The 17,055-nt window shown below is 43.6% G+C and overlaps 1 protein-coding gene across 1 annotated transcript in view; it reads right to left on the reverse strand.

Annotated features, from left to right (window-relative positions):
* ifih1 (interferon induced with helicase C domain 1) overlaps positions 1-13,691 on the reverse strand; it is a 128,473-nt gene extending 114,782 nt beyond the window's left edge. The window contains exons 1-3 of the mRNA XM_084309410.1: positions 13,143-13,691; positions 6,852-7,020; positions 2,543-2,698 (exon numbers count right to left, since the gene is read on the reverse strand). Of these exons, the coding sequence (XP_084165536.1) occupies positions 2,543-2,698; positions 6,852-7,020; positions 13,143-13,598 (781 nt within the window). The 5' untranslated portion in view covers positions 13,599-13,691. The remainder of the gene's footprint in view (positions 1-2,542; positions 2,699-6,851; positions 7,021-13,142) is intronic.
* Between the last annotated feature and the right edge of the window lie 3,364 nt (positions 13,692-17,055).

Raw genomic sequence — 17,055 nt, forward strand, 5'->3', positions numbered from 1 at the left:
GTTTTTGAGAGCGCGTTTCAAGAGCGTTTGTCTGGTAATCGGAGGGTTCCCAGTTTGATTCCCACTCCTCAGGATGTTGAAGTGTCCTTGAGCAAGACACTTAACCCCTAATTGCTCACAATGAGCAGGTCGGTGTGTGAATGTGTGAGTGAATGGGTAAAATGTGAGGAACAAAATTGAAAAGCGCTTTGGATAAAAGAGTTATAATAAAACAAATCAAGTATTAACACATTGGGTGCCAACAACGAGAAATCTCGTTGTTGGCCGCCATGCGCTGAGTGCCAATGACGAGAAATCTCGTTATTTCTTTTATTAGCGATATCCATACATTTTTCATCCATCTAGCCTCACGTTATCATTGGGACTGGCTCTAAGCTCAAAGGGCAAATACCGCCCCCTATCGTTTCCCGGATGGTATTGCACCCATTGGAATGGAGTCAATGGGAATCAGAAAAAAAAACTCTGGGCTCCACATTTTACTTCTGAGGCATGTAACCTGAGACTATTGCATCCACTGAGGGAACTGGAAGAAGCGTCTTATGTGTTTCGAGGTATAACGTTGGATCAATAAACGCGATCGATATTTGGAATGGCGATCAGGAATTGGATTAATCTTTTTGCAGAACATCTGATCTGAGGTAAGGACTTTATTTGACCAGTATTGGGTTAATCAGAGTTTTTTTTCACAGCGTTCACAACGTGTCTCCTGTGTGTGTACAGTGTGTGCATAACGTTAGCGCCAGGCAGGGCATAATCGATTTTTCAGCCCGCTTCTCTAGCGTGCATAAGTACACATATACTATCGATAATCTAGCATTTATTTGAAAACTATTCATAAATAGGCCGAAAAATTACAACGTGTTTTGTGTATTCCAGTAAAGAGCTATTTTCGCGGATTTTTCTGGAATCACTAGAAATCTTAAACTATACTCTTATTCAAAACGGAAATGTACTGATGAAAAAACAATCAGTTTCGTACATGTTGACTGCAAGCAAGTCAGTGATAAGCGACTGGTGTATAAGACACATAGCTATCATTTAAGATATAGTTTATGCGTTCGCAAATGTGCTCGTCCTCTCATTGACTAAAGCGATAAATCGCGCACCCCCTGCTGGCAACTAATGTGTTAAGAGTTCTGGGGGAAGAGATGTCGGATGTTTCAGACTCTTTGTCCAGAGACACGCAGACATGCATCTACCGGATGATTAAGTTCCCTTAACCCTTTCACTACCACACTACCAAAGGGTTAAAGCTGCAACGTGGAACCTTTTCTGTTTACATTTAAGCCCTCTTCAGATGAGGTCACACAGCGCTGGTTAAGCCCACCGCTGCCAGGGCACTCTCTGTGTCTCTCAGTTATACCAGAGTAGTGTCTGGGTGGATGTTCCCACGCTGGTGCAGCAGCGCAGTGGTGTGTTTCACGTCAATCAGCAGTGACCGTTACTTTGAAGAGAAGCCCAGAAAAGAGAAGAAGGACAACAGGAGCAACGGAGTGAAATGGCAGAAATCTGGAGTGGATCTGGAGTGGACCTGGAGTGGACGCTCCAGATAAAAAAGAAAGTGATCGGCAACGAGGACGACAACAGTGTTTGTATAATAGTACTTATACCCTGGTAGAATAGTACTTATATCCTGGTGGAATAGTACTTATACCCTGGTGGAATAGTACTTATACCCTGGTAAAATAGTACTTATAGGGGTGACAGTTGCTCGGGAGGTAGAGCAGTCGTCTGGTAATGAGAAGGTTCCCGGTTCGATTCCAACTCCTCCCGGGCAGCGCGTCGATGTGTCCTTGAGCAAGACACTTAACCCCTAATTGTTCCCGATGAGCAGGTTGGCACCTTGCATGGTCTCCTCCACTGGGTGAGTGAATGGGTGAATGTGAGGAACAAATTGTAAAGCACTTCGGATAAAATCTGCTATATAAATGGAGCCATTTACCATTTTATACCATGGTGGAATAGTACTCATACCATGGTAGAAAAGTACTTATTCCCTGGTGGAATAGTACTTATTCATAATGCAGGACTTTTAGAAGTCTTTATTCGGCAGGCAATGTTCTTCCTGGCCATGTTTGGATCGACATACACCTGCGAGTCCGGCTTCTCCTCAATGAACACCTCCACCAGTGCCTCCGCCTCGCCACAACATCACCCGAACTTTCGAAAACTCACATTTGAGCAGAGATGCCACTTTTCGCATTGACACACTCTGATTTCCACCCCACGGTTTCCACTTGATCTGAATATTATCATTTTCTTTTTAAAAGAGGTTGGTAATGGTGGTTTCATTCACCTGTGTAGAAAGGGCGTGGTCTCGGGAAGCGGATATTTTCTAGTGACCTCACCAAGACACACACACACAATCTATAATCGGGGAACTGGTACGCGTTTATGTTTATTTTTTTACGTGTGGATCGTGAAGTGAAAGATTGTTTAAAGGCATATTTTGGACACCACACTTACGTAACACGTAACCGGTCCGCTACCACTCTTGCTGTTGGCTCCACGTAGTGGACAGGAAGAGGAACAGAATCAGTACCTGTGGTCTCATCCATGATCTGTACTGGGCCGCTGACTTCCGTCTCTTTCTCTGGGACGACAGAACCCTCTGTTCCAGCTGGCCCCGCCTCTGAGCCAACATCACTTCCTGTGGGCTCACTCACATCCGTCAGCGGAGGTAGGACCTCACCGTCACCTGTACATAACCACATCAGAGAGACACACACACACACACACGGTGATGCACACACACACACACACACACACACGTATAGTCAATGTCTTAACAGGCTAAAATGTGCCTGGTATGTCACAAATACCAAGGACTGAGTTTTAGCACAATGCTATTTAATAATAATGAAATGGACTGCATTTATATAACAGCTTTTATCCAAAGCGCTTTACAACTTATGCCTCACATTCACACACCTCAATGAGACATGCTGCCCTGGAGGAGCGGGAATCGCACCTTCTGATTACCAGACGACCGCTCTACCTCCTGAGCCACTGTTGCTCCTTTTCTATCAGAGGCGTTTGGTTAAAGATAATTATAATAATTTATATAGCGCTTTTCTAGACACTCAAAGCGCTCCCCACAATGTAGGGTGGAAATTGCCTCCTACACCACCACTGGTAGCAGTAGCACCCAACCTTGGGCTACGCATGCTTAATGGCTGACATAGACTGGCACCAGGCACACATCACACTACACAATGGCTGAACGGCTCAGGAGACAGGGATTGATATCAGCCAATTAAGGCAGAGGGATGATTAAGTGGCCTTAATGTCAGAGACCTGTTGGGAATTTGGCCAGGAACACTGGGGAACCCCCTACTCATTGCGATAGGCGTCCTGGGTGCGTGTACCGCTTCCGCAACGGATTCTATTTCCGGGCAGGGCAACCCCGGCAATAGAATCCGTTGCGGAAGCGGTACACGCGTCCTGGGTTCTTTAATGACGAGATTCAGTCAGGACCTCGGTTTAGCATCTCATCCGAAGGTGAGGATGAAAGAGTACACTTTACCCTGTTTCCTACACACTGATGATGCTGTTGAAGGGTAGAGCCTTCCTCATCACAACCCAAGCTGTGCTTTATACTGGACACCCAGCTGATCCTGAGTTAGCCACAGAGCTAATGTCAAGTTAACCCTTTCACTGCCACTCTACCAAATGGTTTAACCCTTTCACTGTGACAATGCAGGTTAACCCTTTCACTGCCACACGACAAAGGGTTAGCCCTTTCACTACCACACTACAGAAGGTTAACCCTTTACTATCAGTGTGATAGTAAAGGGTTAACCTTCTGTAGTGTGGCAGTGAAAGGGTTAATGGGTTAATGGTGGTGGTACAAAGTAGAGGATGAAGTTTTTTCGGGATTCCCACGGGATGGGAGTCAAATTCACTTTGAATCACGTGATTGGGCAGGACCGGGAGTAAACGTCAACGGGAGCAGAAGGGAGTGGGAACTATGACAACAAAATCAATGGGATTCGGGCGGGAGTGGGAGGGAGTGGGATCAGTCTCTGTGGGAGTGGGATTCTTTTTAAACTCTCACTCGGGATTGGGATGGGATGGGATTATTTCTGTGGGAGTGTGAAGGAGCGGGAGTCAAAATCCACTCGCATGTCAGCCTCTAGTACAAAGTGCTCAATCATACTCAACAACAAGAAACGAATTTGCTTCGGGTAGAGGCTGTAGCGTGGCACAACAAAACCCATTTGTTTTGTGGCTAACTTGCTGGAGCTACTGGTATCCACTATCCAGTACGAAGACATACATTTACATTTAGTAATTTAGCTGAAGGCTTTTATCCAAAGCCACTTACAAAGTTGTTACAAGTCAGCAGGAAGGTTACAACGCTGGCAGCTAAGGGTCAGTAAGATTGTTCATCAAACAGCGTTGAACTTGAGTGCTACAGTCTTGAGTGCATAGTAGTATAGACATATTAGCATAGTAGGTAGTAATATAGACATATTAGCATAGTAGGTAGTAGGCTTGGGCGGTATGACGGTATTACGGTATACCACGGTATTTAGAAATACCGACTGTATTGAAAATCAATACCGTCAAAATCACAGTTGGGTTTCAGTTTCTATTACACTGAAACGGAGTTTCGACAGGGACGGCATTGGTTGTAGTGCACACACACAGCACGCGCCAGCAGAGGGCAGGGGAGGCAGTCCGTCTTTCCCGCACAGAGCTGAGCTGAGCAAGATGGCGGCAGCATGTCAAACAAGAGCTAAACTTTTCTGCCACACTGTCGCATTTGGACAATTAAAGGACTCTGTTCGGATTTAAGCAAAACCCTCGCCACGAGTCGACTCGCCAGTGACTTCATCCAGCACAACGAGAGACCGAGGCACTTCTTTGGGAATGTAATATAAAACGGGGTGAGTGTTGACATTTTTTAATCCTAATGCAACTGGCTCACGTTGATACCTGGATGGTGCCGGCTAACTAGCTACCGTTAGCTCACGTTGATACCTGGATGGTGCCGGCTAACTAGCTACCGTTAGCTCACGTTGATACCTGGATGGTGCCGGCTAACTAACTACCGTTAGTAGGGATGCCCCGATCACGTTTTTTGCCACCGATACCGATCACCGATCGTCGTGAGCCATATCGGCCGATACCGATCCGATACCGATTGTTTTTGATTAAAAAGAAATTAAAAATTATTTTATATATATATATATATATATATATATATATTTTTTTATAAAATATATATATTATATAATTAGACTTGTACTTGTATTATCTGCGAGACATCGCCACCACGCAACAAGTCAAAATGCTCGCTATCTGCAAACAGCTCCACTGTCTGTGTGTACTCTAGTAGCCTCCAGCTCCAAAAAGGATTATCCGGCGCTGCAGCGGGACCCTGTGCTTTGGTCATTTCACATTCAGCAAGCCCTCAGCTCGAATACGCATTAAATCAATGTTATAAGACATTGATATCAAGAGCTATCTGTAGCTACTGCTAGCCGGCTAGATGACGTTAAGACAGAACTTTAGTTCAATGGGACATTTCGTTTTGAACAGTAAACTAACGTCAGCTAACGCAAGCTAACGGAGGTATGAACATGGACTACTAGACTTTCTGGATCATTTGTTGATATCAGGAGCTATCGGTAGCTAGCCGGCTAAATACCGTTAGACAATGCCTACTAAACGTGAATAGTTGACTGGGTAATTTTGTTTAAACAGTAACGATAGCTAGGTAGCTAACGTTAGCGCAGGTCGAATGCACTACAGACTCGAGCAGAGGAGCCGCCTCTCAGTCCTCTTTGTTTACAAACTCTACACGGGGGCGGGCGGGGCTAGGGAGGAGGAGCAGCGGCAGTTTGCAGGTTGTGTGTGTCTGAGACAGACAGCGAGTGAGAGCTTCGCTTGATCGGTTTCCGCGATCGGCGAATATGACTCATTATCGGAATTCACAGATTGCATATGCATATTTATACTGAGTATCGGCCGATAACGATTGGTGGCCGATCGATCGGGGCATCCCTAACCGTTAGCTCACGTTGATACCTGGATGGTGCCGGCTAACTAGCTACCGTTAGCTCACGTTGATACTTGGATGGTGCCGGCTAACAGTAACTACAGTAGCTACCGTTAGCTCACGTTGATACCTGGATGGTGCCGGCTAACTAACTACCGTTAGCTCACGTTGATACCTGGATGGTGCTGGCAGTGGCTACCGTTCTGTGATTTGTTTAATTCGAGGTTGAAGAAAGTGCACTTTCAGGTTGAAAGAACGGCCCTAATCTCAACGTGTTTCAATATAAGCGAGCGTTATGTATGGTGATAACGAGTATATTGTTGCCCCCCCCCCCCCCCCCCCCCTGATGAAAATGAAAGTCATACCGTCATACCGTATACCGGGGTATTATGTCAGCAAGGTATGACGGTATGAAAAAAATTATACCGCCCAAGCCTAGTAGGTAGTATTATAGACATATTAGCATAGTAGAAGTAGTATACATATATTAGCATAATAGGTAGTAGTATAGACATATTAGCATAGTAGGTAGTAAAACAAACATATTAGCATAGTAGGTAGTAAAACAGACATATTAGCATAGTAGGTAGTAATATAGACATTATTAACATAGTAGGTAGTAGTGTATACATATTAGCATAGTAGGTAGTAGTATAGACATAATATTAGCATAGTAAATAGTAATATAGATATATTAGCATAGTAGGTAGTAATATTAGCATAGTAGATGCCGGTGGTAATATAGACAAGGTAGATTACTTAACCTAATAGTAAAAGACAGTACAAAGGTTAGTAGTTGTATTTATTTATATTTTCTAAAGTGTGAGCTGAACAGTAACAGTACCGGTGGGGGCAGGACTCTCTCCGGTCAGGTCTCGGTACAGCATTAAGTGTTCGGTCTCCTTCAGGACCATCAGGAAGGTGGAGTACCAGCCCGGTCGATTCCTCACGATTCTTTTCAACAGTTCACGAGCGCCATTCCTGTTCCCGTTGTTTGTCTTGTCGGCTGATATCTAGAACACGGACATCATCATTACTTCCGTAATTACTTCCAAATTCTTGATCACCAACCATTCCACCATAATCTGCAATTGTTTGAATTGATTGTACACGTTTTTATTATGATTGCCATTATTGTATATTTGCTATTGTATTTATTATGTTTGTATGCTCGACATCATTGTAAATGAGGGATTTTTCAAGTTGAAATAAACATTTTATGAATTAACTTGAATAATGATAAACAGAGTAATTCGCAGTGAAATGTTAGTCTGCCATCTTCTGGCCAATAGCTGCAAATACCGGTACGCAGAATGAGTCCCATGCCGCTGCATTTGACCAAACATTTTATAACATATAATATGTAGATGTTATTACATTTGAAAACGCAGTGTGTCGGCTAAGTGGCGCAGTTGGGCAAGGCGCTCGCCACTAACGCAGGAGATGCTGGGTTCGAGCCCAGCTCTCTGTGTTGCTTCCGGCTTGGCTGGTCGTTCATACTAATACAATTGGCAGTATTAGGGGGTGGGAAAGCCGGTGGGTGGGGATCGGACGTTGTGGACAGTAGGGCTGTCTTAAATACTTCTAAGCTTCGAAGCTTCGTTCGATGGCACAAGCTTCGAACATTAAAAAAAAATCGAAGTTAAAAAAAATAAAAAAATTTAAATGTACGTGTGTGTGTGTGTGTGTGTGTGTGTGAACTACCCATCCCAGTTAGGACAGCCAAATCCCGTCCAATCTTTCGCCGTCGACTAAAGACTCACTTCTTCAACCATTATCTGAAATGATTATAAAAAATAAATAAAAATCTAACCGTGACTAACCTTACTGTCATGCACTTGTCCTAATAAACTAACCTACACTGTAACACGCAACACTTTGATAAACATTGTTACTCAGCTGATAGAGTTGTACCCTTCTTGCTGTCTTGTCGTACAGAACTTGTAAGTCGCTTTGGATAAAAGCGTCAGCTAAATGACTACATGTAAATGTGTGTGTGTGTGTGCGCATGGGGCCATTGGGTGGGGCCGGGGGACAAATACACTGGAGGAAAGTAACCCAGCTCAGCACTGCCCAAATTATATCATCACTATTGCCCGTTTGAAGGATATCATCCTCAAACACATATACACCTACATGCCTTGTAGAATTCCACACATAAGAAAGAAAGATACTGGGATGAATAAACAAAATAGGAAATAAAATGTAGAAATGCATGCAATACATAAATAAATATGAATCTCCATATATGAAATAGAACATTTAGATAAGGTGCTACTGAGATGTTTTGGTGAGTTCTTTGTTTTTTTGTGGAAGTTGCCATTCTTAAAAATGCATGAACATTCACTGATAATTGGTCTGTAGTGGAGTCTACAAGGTCTACATTGCCGGACCATGTAGAATCCGGACCTTGTAGACTGACATCATTCTGTGCATAGTTTAGTCTACACAGGCCATATTTCAAATAATCAAAATCTTACTTCATTCATCTTAAACATTCTTGATTTGGGGGATTGGTAGTTCCCATGAAATCTGAAGTTGTTCAAACGACAACAGCAATCCACCTTGAATTAAATCACACAGCCGAGTGAAACCTTGTTGGCTGCGTCACAGTCACGAAAGGGGCTACTTAATTAATTAATCCAACCCACTTTATTTATAGAGCACATTTAAAAACAACAAAGTTTACGAAAGTGCTGTACAAGTCCCACAACATAAGATTAAAAAAAATTTAAATAAAAAAAAATTCGAAGCTTCGAAAAAGCTCGGCCCCGAAGGTTCGATTGCCAAAAAAAGCTTCGAAGGTCAGCCCTAGTGGACAGCGACTTCTACAGGTCGGTTGGTGCGCCTGTACAGCAGAATCAGGAAGTATCAGGGGCAGCGTGAGCCTCCCACGTGTTACTCCTCACCACTGAGAGATCGCGCTGTACAGGTGAAAAGATGCGACGGCTGCCTCCTTGTGTACCGGAGGGGACACGTGATGCAAGGCTTCGTCCACATTGCAGCCGACCAGTGGGAGGCATGGTCTAACAATGTTCGAGACGGGGGAGGGAAAATTGGATAATACGAAATTGGGAAAAATAGAAAAATGGGGAGAAAAAGTTGATAAAAAAAAAAAAAAAAAAACAGTGTGTCAATAAACTGTTCATGCTGGCAGTCATATTTATTGGTAAGCCTTATGTAAATATAATACAGATTTCCGGGATATGTCTCTTTGACCATTGTGTCTTGAAGCATAATGAATGTCATTGTTCCATTTCTACGGGACAACGTTTTAGATTAGATTAAAATCTATTGTCATTAGATACAGTACAAAGCACAAGTAGGCTACAGTACAACTAAAAGAAGTTTGGCATCCGACCAGAGTGCAAATGTAACAGTAAAGTGCAATAGTAATATACAATGTATGTACAGGTGATTAAACTGGATATAAAATATATAAATTAATACTACTGAGTAATAGTGCTAATCAGATGTATGCAGGGGCGTAGCTGGGGGGGGGTAGCTTAGGATGATTCCAAGGGCCCAGCACTGGGGGGGCCCCCAAACATTTTTTTTTTTTTTTTTACTAGACATCACTCAGGTGTATTATTGATGCTCTCATTGATACTATGTTTGTTTCTGAAGTGTGTGTGTGTGTGTGTGTGTGTATGTGTGAGATATATAGAGAAAGAGGGGGGGCTTTGGTAGACTATTGCATTGGTCCATTCATTGAAGATGAACGCAATGCGACATCCTTTACTAGGCTCACCCACCAACAGTGCGGGTGCTGAACTGCTGATCCGAATGTATAGGTAAAAACCATATTATGCGTTTTCATCAATAAAAAAATTGCCAAAAAAAATTCCGCTTGCGCGCTTACATTCACTGGGGGCCTACAAATACATTCTTTCATGGGGCCCAGAATCTGGAGCTACACCCCTGGATGTATGTACAGAGTTGTAGTATTAATATGTACAGTGATACAGGTATAAAGACACTATGGTAATAAGTCATACTGGCCAGCAGCGTAACTAGTATAAGAGTAGGTAAGGGATATGAATGAATGAATAGATTGCAGAATGGGTACAATGAATGAATGAATGAACAGATTGCAGAATGGGTACAATACAGTACGGCTCAATACACACAATTGTTAAGGGGATGCAGACCAGAGAAAGACTTGTCTTGTTTACATCAGGGTCCCCCATTTTCAATTCATAGTGAAAGATATAGATAGTGAGAGAAAACGGTGCTTTTTCAATGTATGTGATGTATAGATTGGGGAGAGATGACCACAGCTAAAAACGGTGGTAATGAAATGTGCATGGTTCGCTTTAGAAAACGGTGATAGAAGAAGAGGCAGTAGCCATCACTGCAGAAGGTTTAGCAGCCAGCCGAATGTTTACATTCCTTGTAAGAACATAGATAACAGAGTGTAGGCCCAGAGCAGGAGGAGAGGGGTGACCTCTTTAATGCAACAGTGGATGAAACGTTTAATGGTGTGAAAGGTTAGCAGTCGTCATGACAGCACGTCGCATGACAACCAGGAGAGGGGCGGGGGGCCGTCGTTGCTACGACGAAGACCTATAAGTCGAACGGTGTTTCCGGGTAGGGCAGACTAAAATCTGACTGAGACTAAGAGGGAAGAAACCAGAAGAGACTCTCTCCTCTCATTAGAGAGAGAGGGGGGGGGGGGGGGGGGAGAATGGCACATCACCAGTAGCTTCGGCTACCACGAGGATGGTCTTAGGCTAACGACTAGGCCTGACCACTATTGGACTGAATAACAAAAGGACAATCTGAACACACCGAGAGATCATTAGAATAGACTCTTCAAGGACGATACAATTTGATAACATCTGATAACATCTGATTAGGAGGTTCTGTTTATAGCAATAAACAACGCTTTTCCTCATAAGGTATCTCACAGTGTCGAAGTGTCGAATTCTTACGGAGGTGGAGAAGTATTATGGTTTATGGATTGCACTAACGGGGGGGAGATAAGGATCTTATCTACCAGTATCGGAGACGTCAGGACCATTAAAAGTACACAACGCAGAGGAATTGGATGGAGGGCCAAACAGACGAAGACGTGATACTGGCCAGTTTGATCAGAATCTTACAATAGTATCTACAGATATGTAAAAAGGATTATATGTATGCAGGTATGTACAGACCGATGTGACTAGCATGGGCGGCGGGTGTATAAGGCTGGGGCAGGCTGTGCTTTCCCAGACCAGTCGACACATTATTTTTATTTATTAAAAAAAAAAAAAAAAAAGTTTTTTAGCCTTTATTTTTTCCCCTGTGTACCTGTGTGTGTGTGGGGGGGCTGGGGTCCGTCAATGGATAGGTGTGGTGACACTTAACATTCCAGACGGCCTGAATACACTGAAGACTGGCAGGAGCCCCCACCCACCCCCACTTCAAAACATGGTTAAAAAAGAACTTGTCAACAACATCCCTGCAGAACTCTAACACCATATGCTTGCCTGTACCTAATATGTAGAATTATTGTTTGTTTGTACATTGTCTGTACATGTCTGATGTAAATATTTAGCATTTATATATAAATAATATTGGGCATACTGCAGAATTAGGCAGCCTGTCTGTGTGTGTGTGTGGGGGGGGGGGGGGGGGGTCGCCCCGACGGAGGTGTCAATGGGTAGCTGCTGCTGATGCATAATGAATGAATGGTGAGTTGTTTAAAATGACAACATACATGTGTTAATTATTTGATTTGATTGATCCGAGAGACCGAGAGAGATTGCTCCAGAGCATCTCAGAGCATTACATTTTCAACTCGACCTATTAACGTGAACTGCGAACCACAAGGCACCAGCGCCAGCGGCCGCCGCTGTTGAAATGTATATAATATATATGCGCAGGCTGCTGGCTAGTGTGTGTCTTGTGCTGCAGCCGGCTCGCTGGCCGAGGTGTCAACGACGAAGGTGTCAATCTGTGGCAGCGTTTAACATTCCAGGTATACAGGCAGTAACCAATCACGCATAGGCTCAGGTTAAATAATGTGGCCAATCACATCAAAAGCAAACATCTGTGTTCTGAATTTCAGCCCGCCGATCGCTTTGTAGAGAAGCGAGGAGGCATAACTAGCGATCACCTGAGGCTGTATGTTGTTTTATCTTGGCAAACAAGGGCTTGCTCTAAGAGGACATGATGAGAGTCCGAGTTCATCAAATCGTGGACACTTTTTAGAGCTACTGTATGTACATTGTTTTCAAAGCATGATGAGATCTAAATTACGAAAAACGTTCACTTCATTGCAACTTGTGATTCAATTCTCACCAAGACGAAACGTCGCATTTATCTGCATTAAGGTAAGACAATGGTTCATATATTATTGGATGCCTTCATTTGAACACTTAATTTGCACTATATATAAATGAGTGGGGCTCGCTGTAGTATAGCCTAGTAGTGTGTGTGTATATGAAATCAGAACCTGGACAGTTTGCGTGAAACCAAAAATAAAAGGTCAAATTTTTCTCACGCTACGCGCGAGGGGGCGTTCCCAATACAGCCTACCTAGAACATAAGCCCGTCCGCCGCCTATGATGACTAGATATATATGCAGTAAATATACGGTATACAGCACTATTGTACATGCTACTATAGAGTCATTAATTAGGGTATGGGTACGAGGTGGCTGTTATTCATGTTCCAACTCCACAGTCTACTCAAGTTTCAAGTTTTGTTTTATTTGTCACATAAGGTACACCAGTACATGTCAAAATCACCCCCACCCCACCACCTAATGTACATTTTCTTCCCCTTCTGATTTTTTTCTGTTTTATGATGTTCTCTCTTACATAGTACCGTATTATGTCTTAAATGTCTTGATGAATTGAAAATGGAGGACCCTGATGTAGACAAGACTAAAGTATTTTTCTGGTCTTCATCCTCTTAGCAGTTGTTTGTATTGAGCTGTACTGTACTGTACTGCACTGTACTGTATATTGGACCCATTCTGCAATCTGAATACAGTTTTCAATCAATCAATCAATCATGTACATTACAGTGCTGCAATGCTTGGTTCTGTATGCGCCTCTTGAGATTGTGCTTCATACAGTAAAAATGTACAAAGAATAAAGTCCAAATCCAAAGACTATATAAAATATACAATCAGTCTACTTACAATCTCTCTGTCCTCGTGGGTCAGAATGCCTTTAGTGAAACACAGGAAACACACGTCCTGCGTCTTCATGTCCAGGAGGCTGGGGGACAGCAGCTCCAGGAGTCGGACGCAGTAGTCGTTCTCCGCCTCCACGGTGGGGTTGGGGAACCGGGCCTGCTCCACATAGTCCGCTGCGTGTTCACATCCTCCGGCGTCCAGCGCGTCCACGAACTCCCGGAACCAGCCGTCATGATGCGGCTCCCGGAGCACCGCGTCCACCAGCAGGTCCGCCGCCTGCGGGCCGCCCTCGGCCCTCGCCTTGATGCGGATCTGCTCCTTCACCTCGGGATCCATGGAGTGCATGCGGTCCAGGACGGGGTCCACTTGGATCAGTTTACGCAGCCGTGGTCTAAAATCCTGGATGAGACACACGCGTTGGTGGTTGTTATTATTATCATCGGATGACATTTTGATCATTCAACCACGGGGTCTCAACGACAGGCTGTTAATTCGACTGTTGTCTGTGACATAATGGAAACAACATACTCATGACTCATAAGGAAAGCGAAACTGTTTCTCTTTCGTTTCTGCAGAAGTATGAAAGTCATAGAAGTGCACATGCGCACTGCTATTTTTCTTTTTGGCATATTGCTGCCTCCCAGTGTTTGTACTCTGGTACTGCACCGTGTTCTTGCTCTGGTCAGATACATCTTATTGACATTAAGTTGTACACAATATAACTAAACATTTTGTAATAAAAGATGGTCTTGTTTCTTTCAAGTTTTGTTTTATTTGTGACATATAAGGTACATGTACATTACAGTGGAATGCTTGGTTCTGTATGCGCCTCCTGAGATTGTGCTCAAATGAATAAAGACCAAACACTACAAATACAAAACTAAAGTAGAAAATGCAAACAAAATGCAAAAATGAGGTAGAGATGTAGTGCAAATCTTTAAGTAATAAATAAATAAAATGGTGTAGTGTTAAGTGTTTAAAGTGTCTAAAGTAAATGTTAAAAGTGAGTGTGTGCAATGAATGTAGAATGGATGGGTTAGTGTTGCATAGAGTCATTGAGCCTCCTGGTGACCTGGGGATCAAATAAAATGTATTTGTAAGGCCCGATGTTCTGAAGGTTCAGATTAACACATAGAGTCTGCGTTTATTATTTTGTATAACTTATATATTGTTTATATATATAAGATATATATTTTCACGTCATCTGTTTACCTACCAGTATTCATCATTCGCTTATTTGTATATGTTCCACTCTTAACGCCGTAGACAGCGTGAGCGCATGCGCGGGGTTCTTGGGACATGCCTGGACAGAGTGTGTGTTATAGAAGAAATGTTTGGCAGCAGTAACAGGACGGCAAGCAACGTATCTTGACAGAGAGCTGTACAGCTAATTAGATACCACATAATATTGTCGAGCCACTATTGGCACAGTATAGTGACTTGTTCGAGCGAAGTAACGTTGAGAGACTTATAGCTGAACCCAGCGGCGTTCTGGATTTAACTACCTATTGAAGACGACATGCGGGTTGGCCTAAGTGTACAAGGGCTAACTAGCTAGCAACCATGCCAACGGGCTTTTTGGACTAATAGCTATTAATCCTGCCATCGGGCGCTAGGAATACAGGAACCCGGTCCGTACGAGACCCTCCTCACCAGCGACGACAGGATTATCCCAAGTTTGTCTGCGGCTCTCTGGAGTAGGAGCTCCAGAGAATTACCGTCTCCACCCGCCATCTTGCTTTCCCCGTGCTGCTCGCTTCTTCTCATTCCATTCCAAGCATCAATGGTCGAGTACTCGTAGTTCAGGACTATCGTTACCTCTGACATTGTTGCATTGACATTATCGTATTAAAGGAGATCTGCGCTATGTATAATATGTATGCTTTCTATTACTATTAAAGTGATTATTCAACTTTGTATCACTGTCCCCTCGCAGTTAATAGAGTGTCCGCCATTTTGTGTACCTATACTATCTGGCTAATTAATATTCTTTAGTAGTGGTTTAATCTAGCATTTCAATACAGTCAGGGTTGTGTAGCCCCTTAGCTACACCCGACAACACACATTAATGTCCCCATGGGCCGGACACGTCTTCTTTAAACAAGTCAAGAAGAAACATCACAATAAATCAAGAACAAAACAAAAACACCATGAAGTCCAAAGTAAAATGTAAAATAAATAAATTAATGCAACACTCCCAGACATACCCCACACGAAGGTAAGGACAAACTCACTAAAAACCTAGCAATAGGGGGGAAAAAGCACCACAGGCAATGTGGAGGGGAGACACCTTAGAAGGGCCGTTCAAGGGGGGATCTCCCTTCTTAGATGTCGGTGATAGTAGTGTTGCTATAAAACAGGCGAAACAGTTGGTAAGCATGTACATATACGTGTAATGAAACACAAATAAGTACATGCAATAGCAACATTTCGAAAGATTGAAAATAGAGCTGATGACAGATCTATTTGAGGTATGGGGTCGGTGTAGAGGATCGCATCCTCCCAGCCATCATCACGGGACGTCCACCACTCCGGTCATCACCACGAGACATCCACTCACAGGGAGATGGGGACAGGCGTTAGACAGTTTGCATGTTTGTGATGGGCGGAGCAATAGATACATGTAGTAAGCATATTATGTGAATAGAATAGAAGTAACCCAGCAATGAACTAGAACAGGCATGGTTTAGACGTTGTAGGTCGGACAGAAGATGGTATGCAGCTGATCCATGACCTCAATGATGCACATAACCAATGTGGGGGTAGAACAGTCACTGCAATCTTGGCAATCACCCCGAGACATCCACCACCTTGGTCAACACAACGAGACAACCACTCAGAGAGATGGGGAGATGGGGGCAGGAGTTATAGAGTTCCCATGTTTGTAGTGGGCGGAGTTGGAGCAATAAATACATGTAGTGGACATGCATACATGGTGACAATAGAATCAACGTATATAAGAGAATTGTGAAATTAAATAATGGATAGAACTAAGAACTACTGCAAGCATGTAAACAGGATGAGATACAAGACGATGGCTCAGGGCCATATGCCCCGGGGGGCAGGAGAAACCACTCAGAATAGGTCAAGGCAGAGCAGGTAAGGTTCAACGCTGCAGGCCAGACAGAAGGCGTTAAGAAGCTTTTCCATGGGACCGGTGGTGCTCATGTCCAGTATGAGGTAGAAGGTCACTGGAATGTCTATATCGATAAATTCACTCAGAGACAGAGACAGGGGTTAAAAAATTCTAGCAGATAGGGGCGCCCTCGTGGCGCATACCATAGTGCCTCGCACACCTACGCGGCCATCCCGGGTTCGCTGCACACCCCTGTGGGATCATTTGTCGCATGTCTTCCCCACTCTTCTCCCGTTCACCCTCTCCTCTGTCGGTCATGTCTGACCAGAAAAAGCCAGAAAAGTGCAAAAAAAATAATAATAATAATAATAATAATAATAATAATAATAATAATAATAATAATAATAATAATAATAATATTCTAGCATATAACAGACATCCTAAGCTCCTTTTGAGTCTCTTTGTACCGGCCATGAGACTCCGGTAGTGCTTGCCTGGGGATAGAAGCTCCTTCTGAGTCTCTCTGTACTGGCCATGAAACTCTGGTAGCGCTTGCCTGGGGATAGTAGCTCCTTTTGAGTCTCTCAGTGCTGTCTATGAGACTCAGGTAGCGCTTGCCTGACTGCAGCAGTGCAAAGAGGCAGTTGTGTATGTGTCAAGACTTTTGGTTTATTTAATATAAGGATCAAATCCATGTAAAGGCGCCTAAATAATTTAACAGGTGTTTGTGCTTGTGAGCATGCGCAGTTGGCGCAACTGCCTTTTTAAATGGTGGCTGATGTCATTCAATGTACAGCCCCCCCCCCCCCCAACCCCACCCCACCTACCCAACCTCCTCCA

The sequence above is a fragment of the Notolepis coatsorum genome (assembly GCF_963971535.1).
Source record: "Notolepis coatsorum genome assembly, chromosome: 3".
NCBI lineage: Eukaryota > Metazoa > Chordata > Actinopteri > Aulopiformes > Paralepididae > Notolepis > Notolepis coatsorum.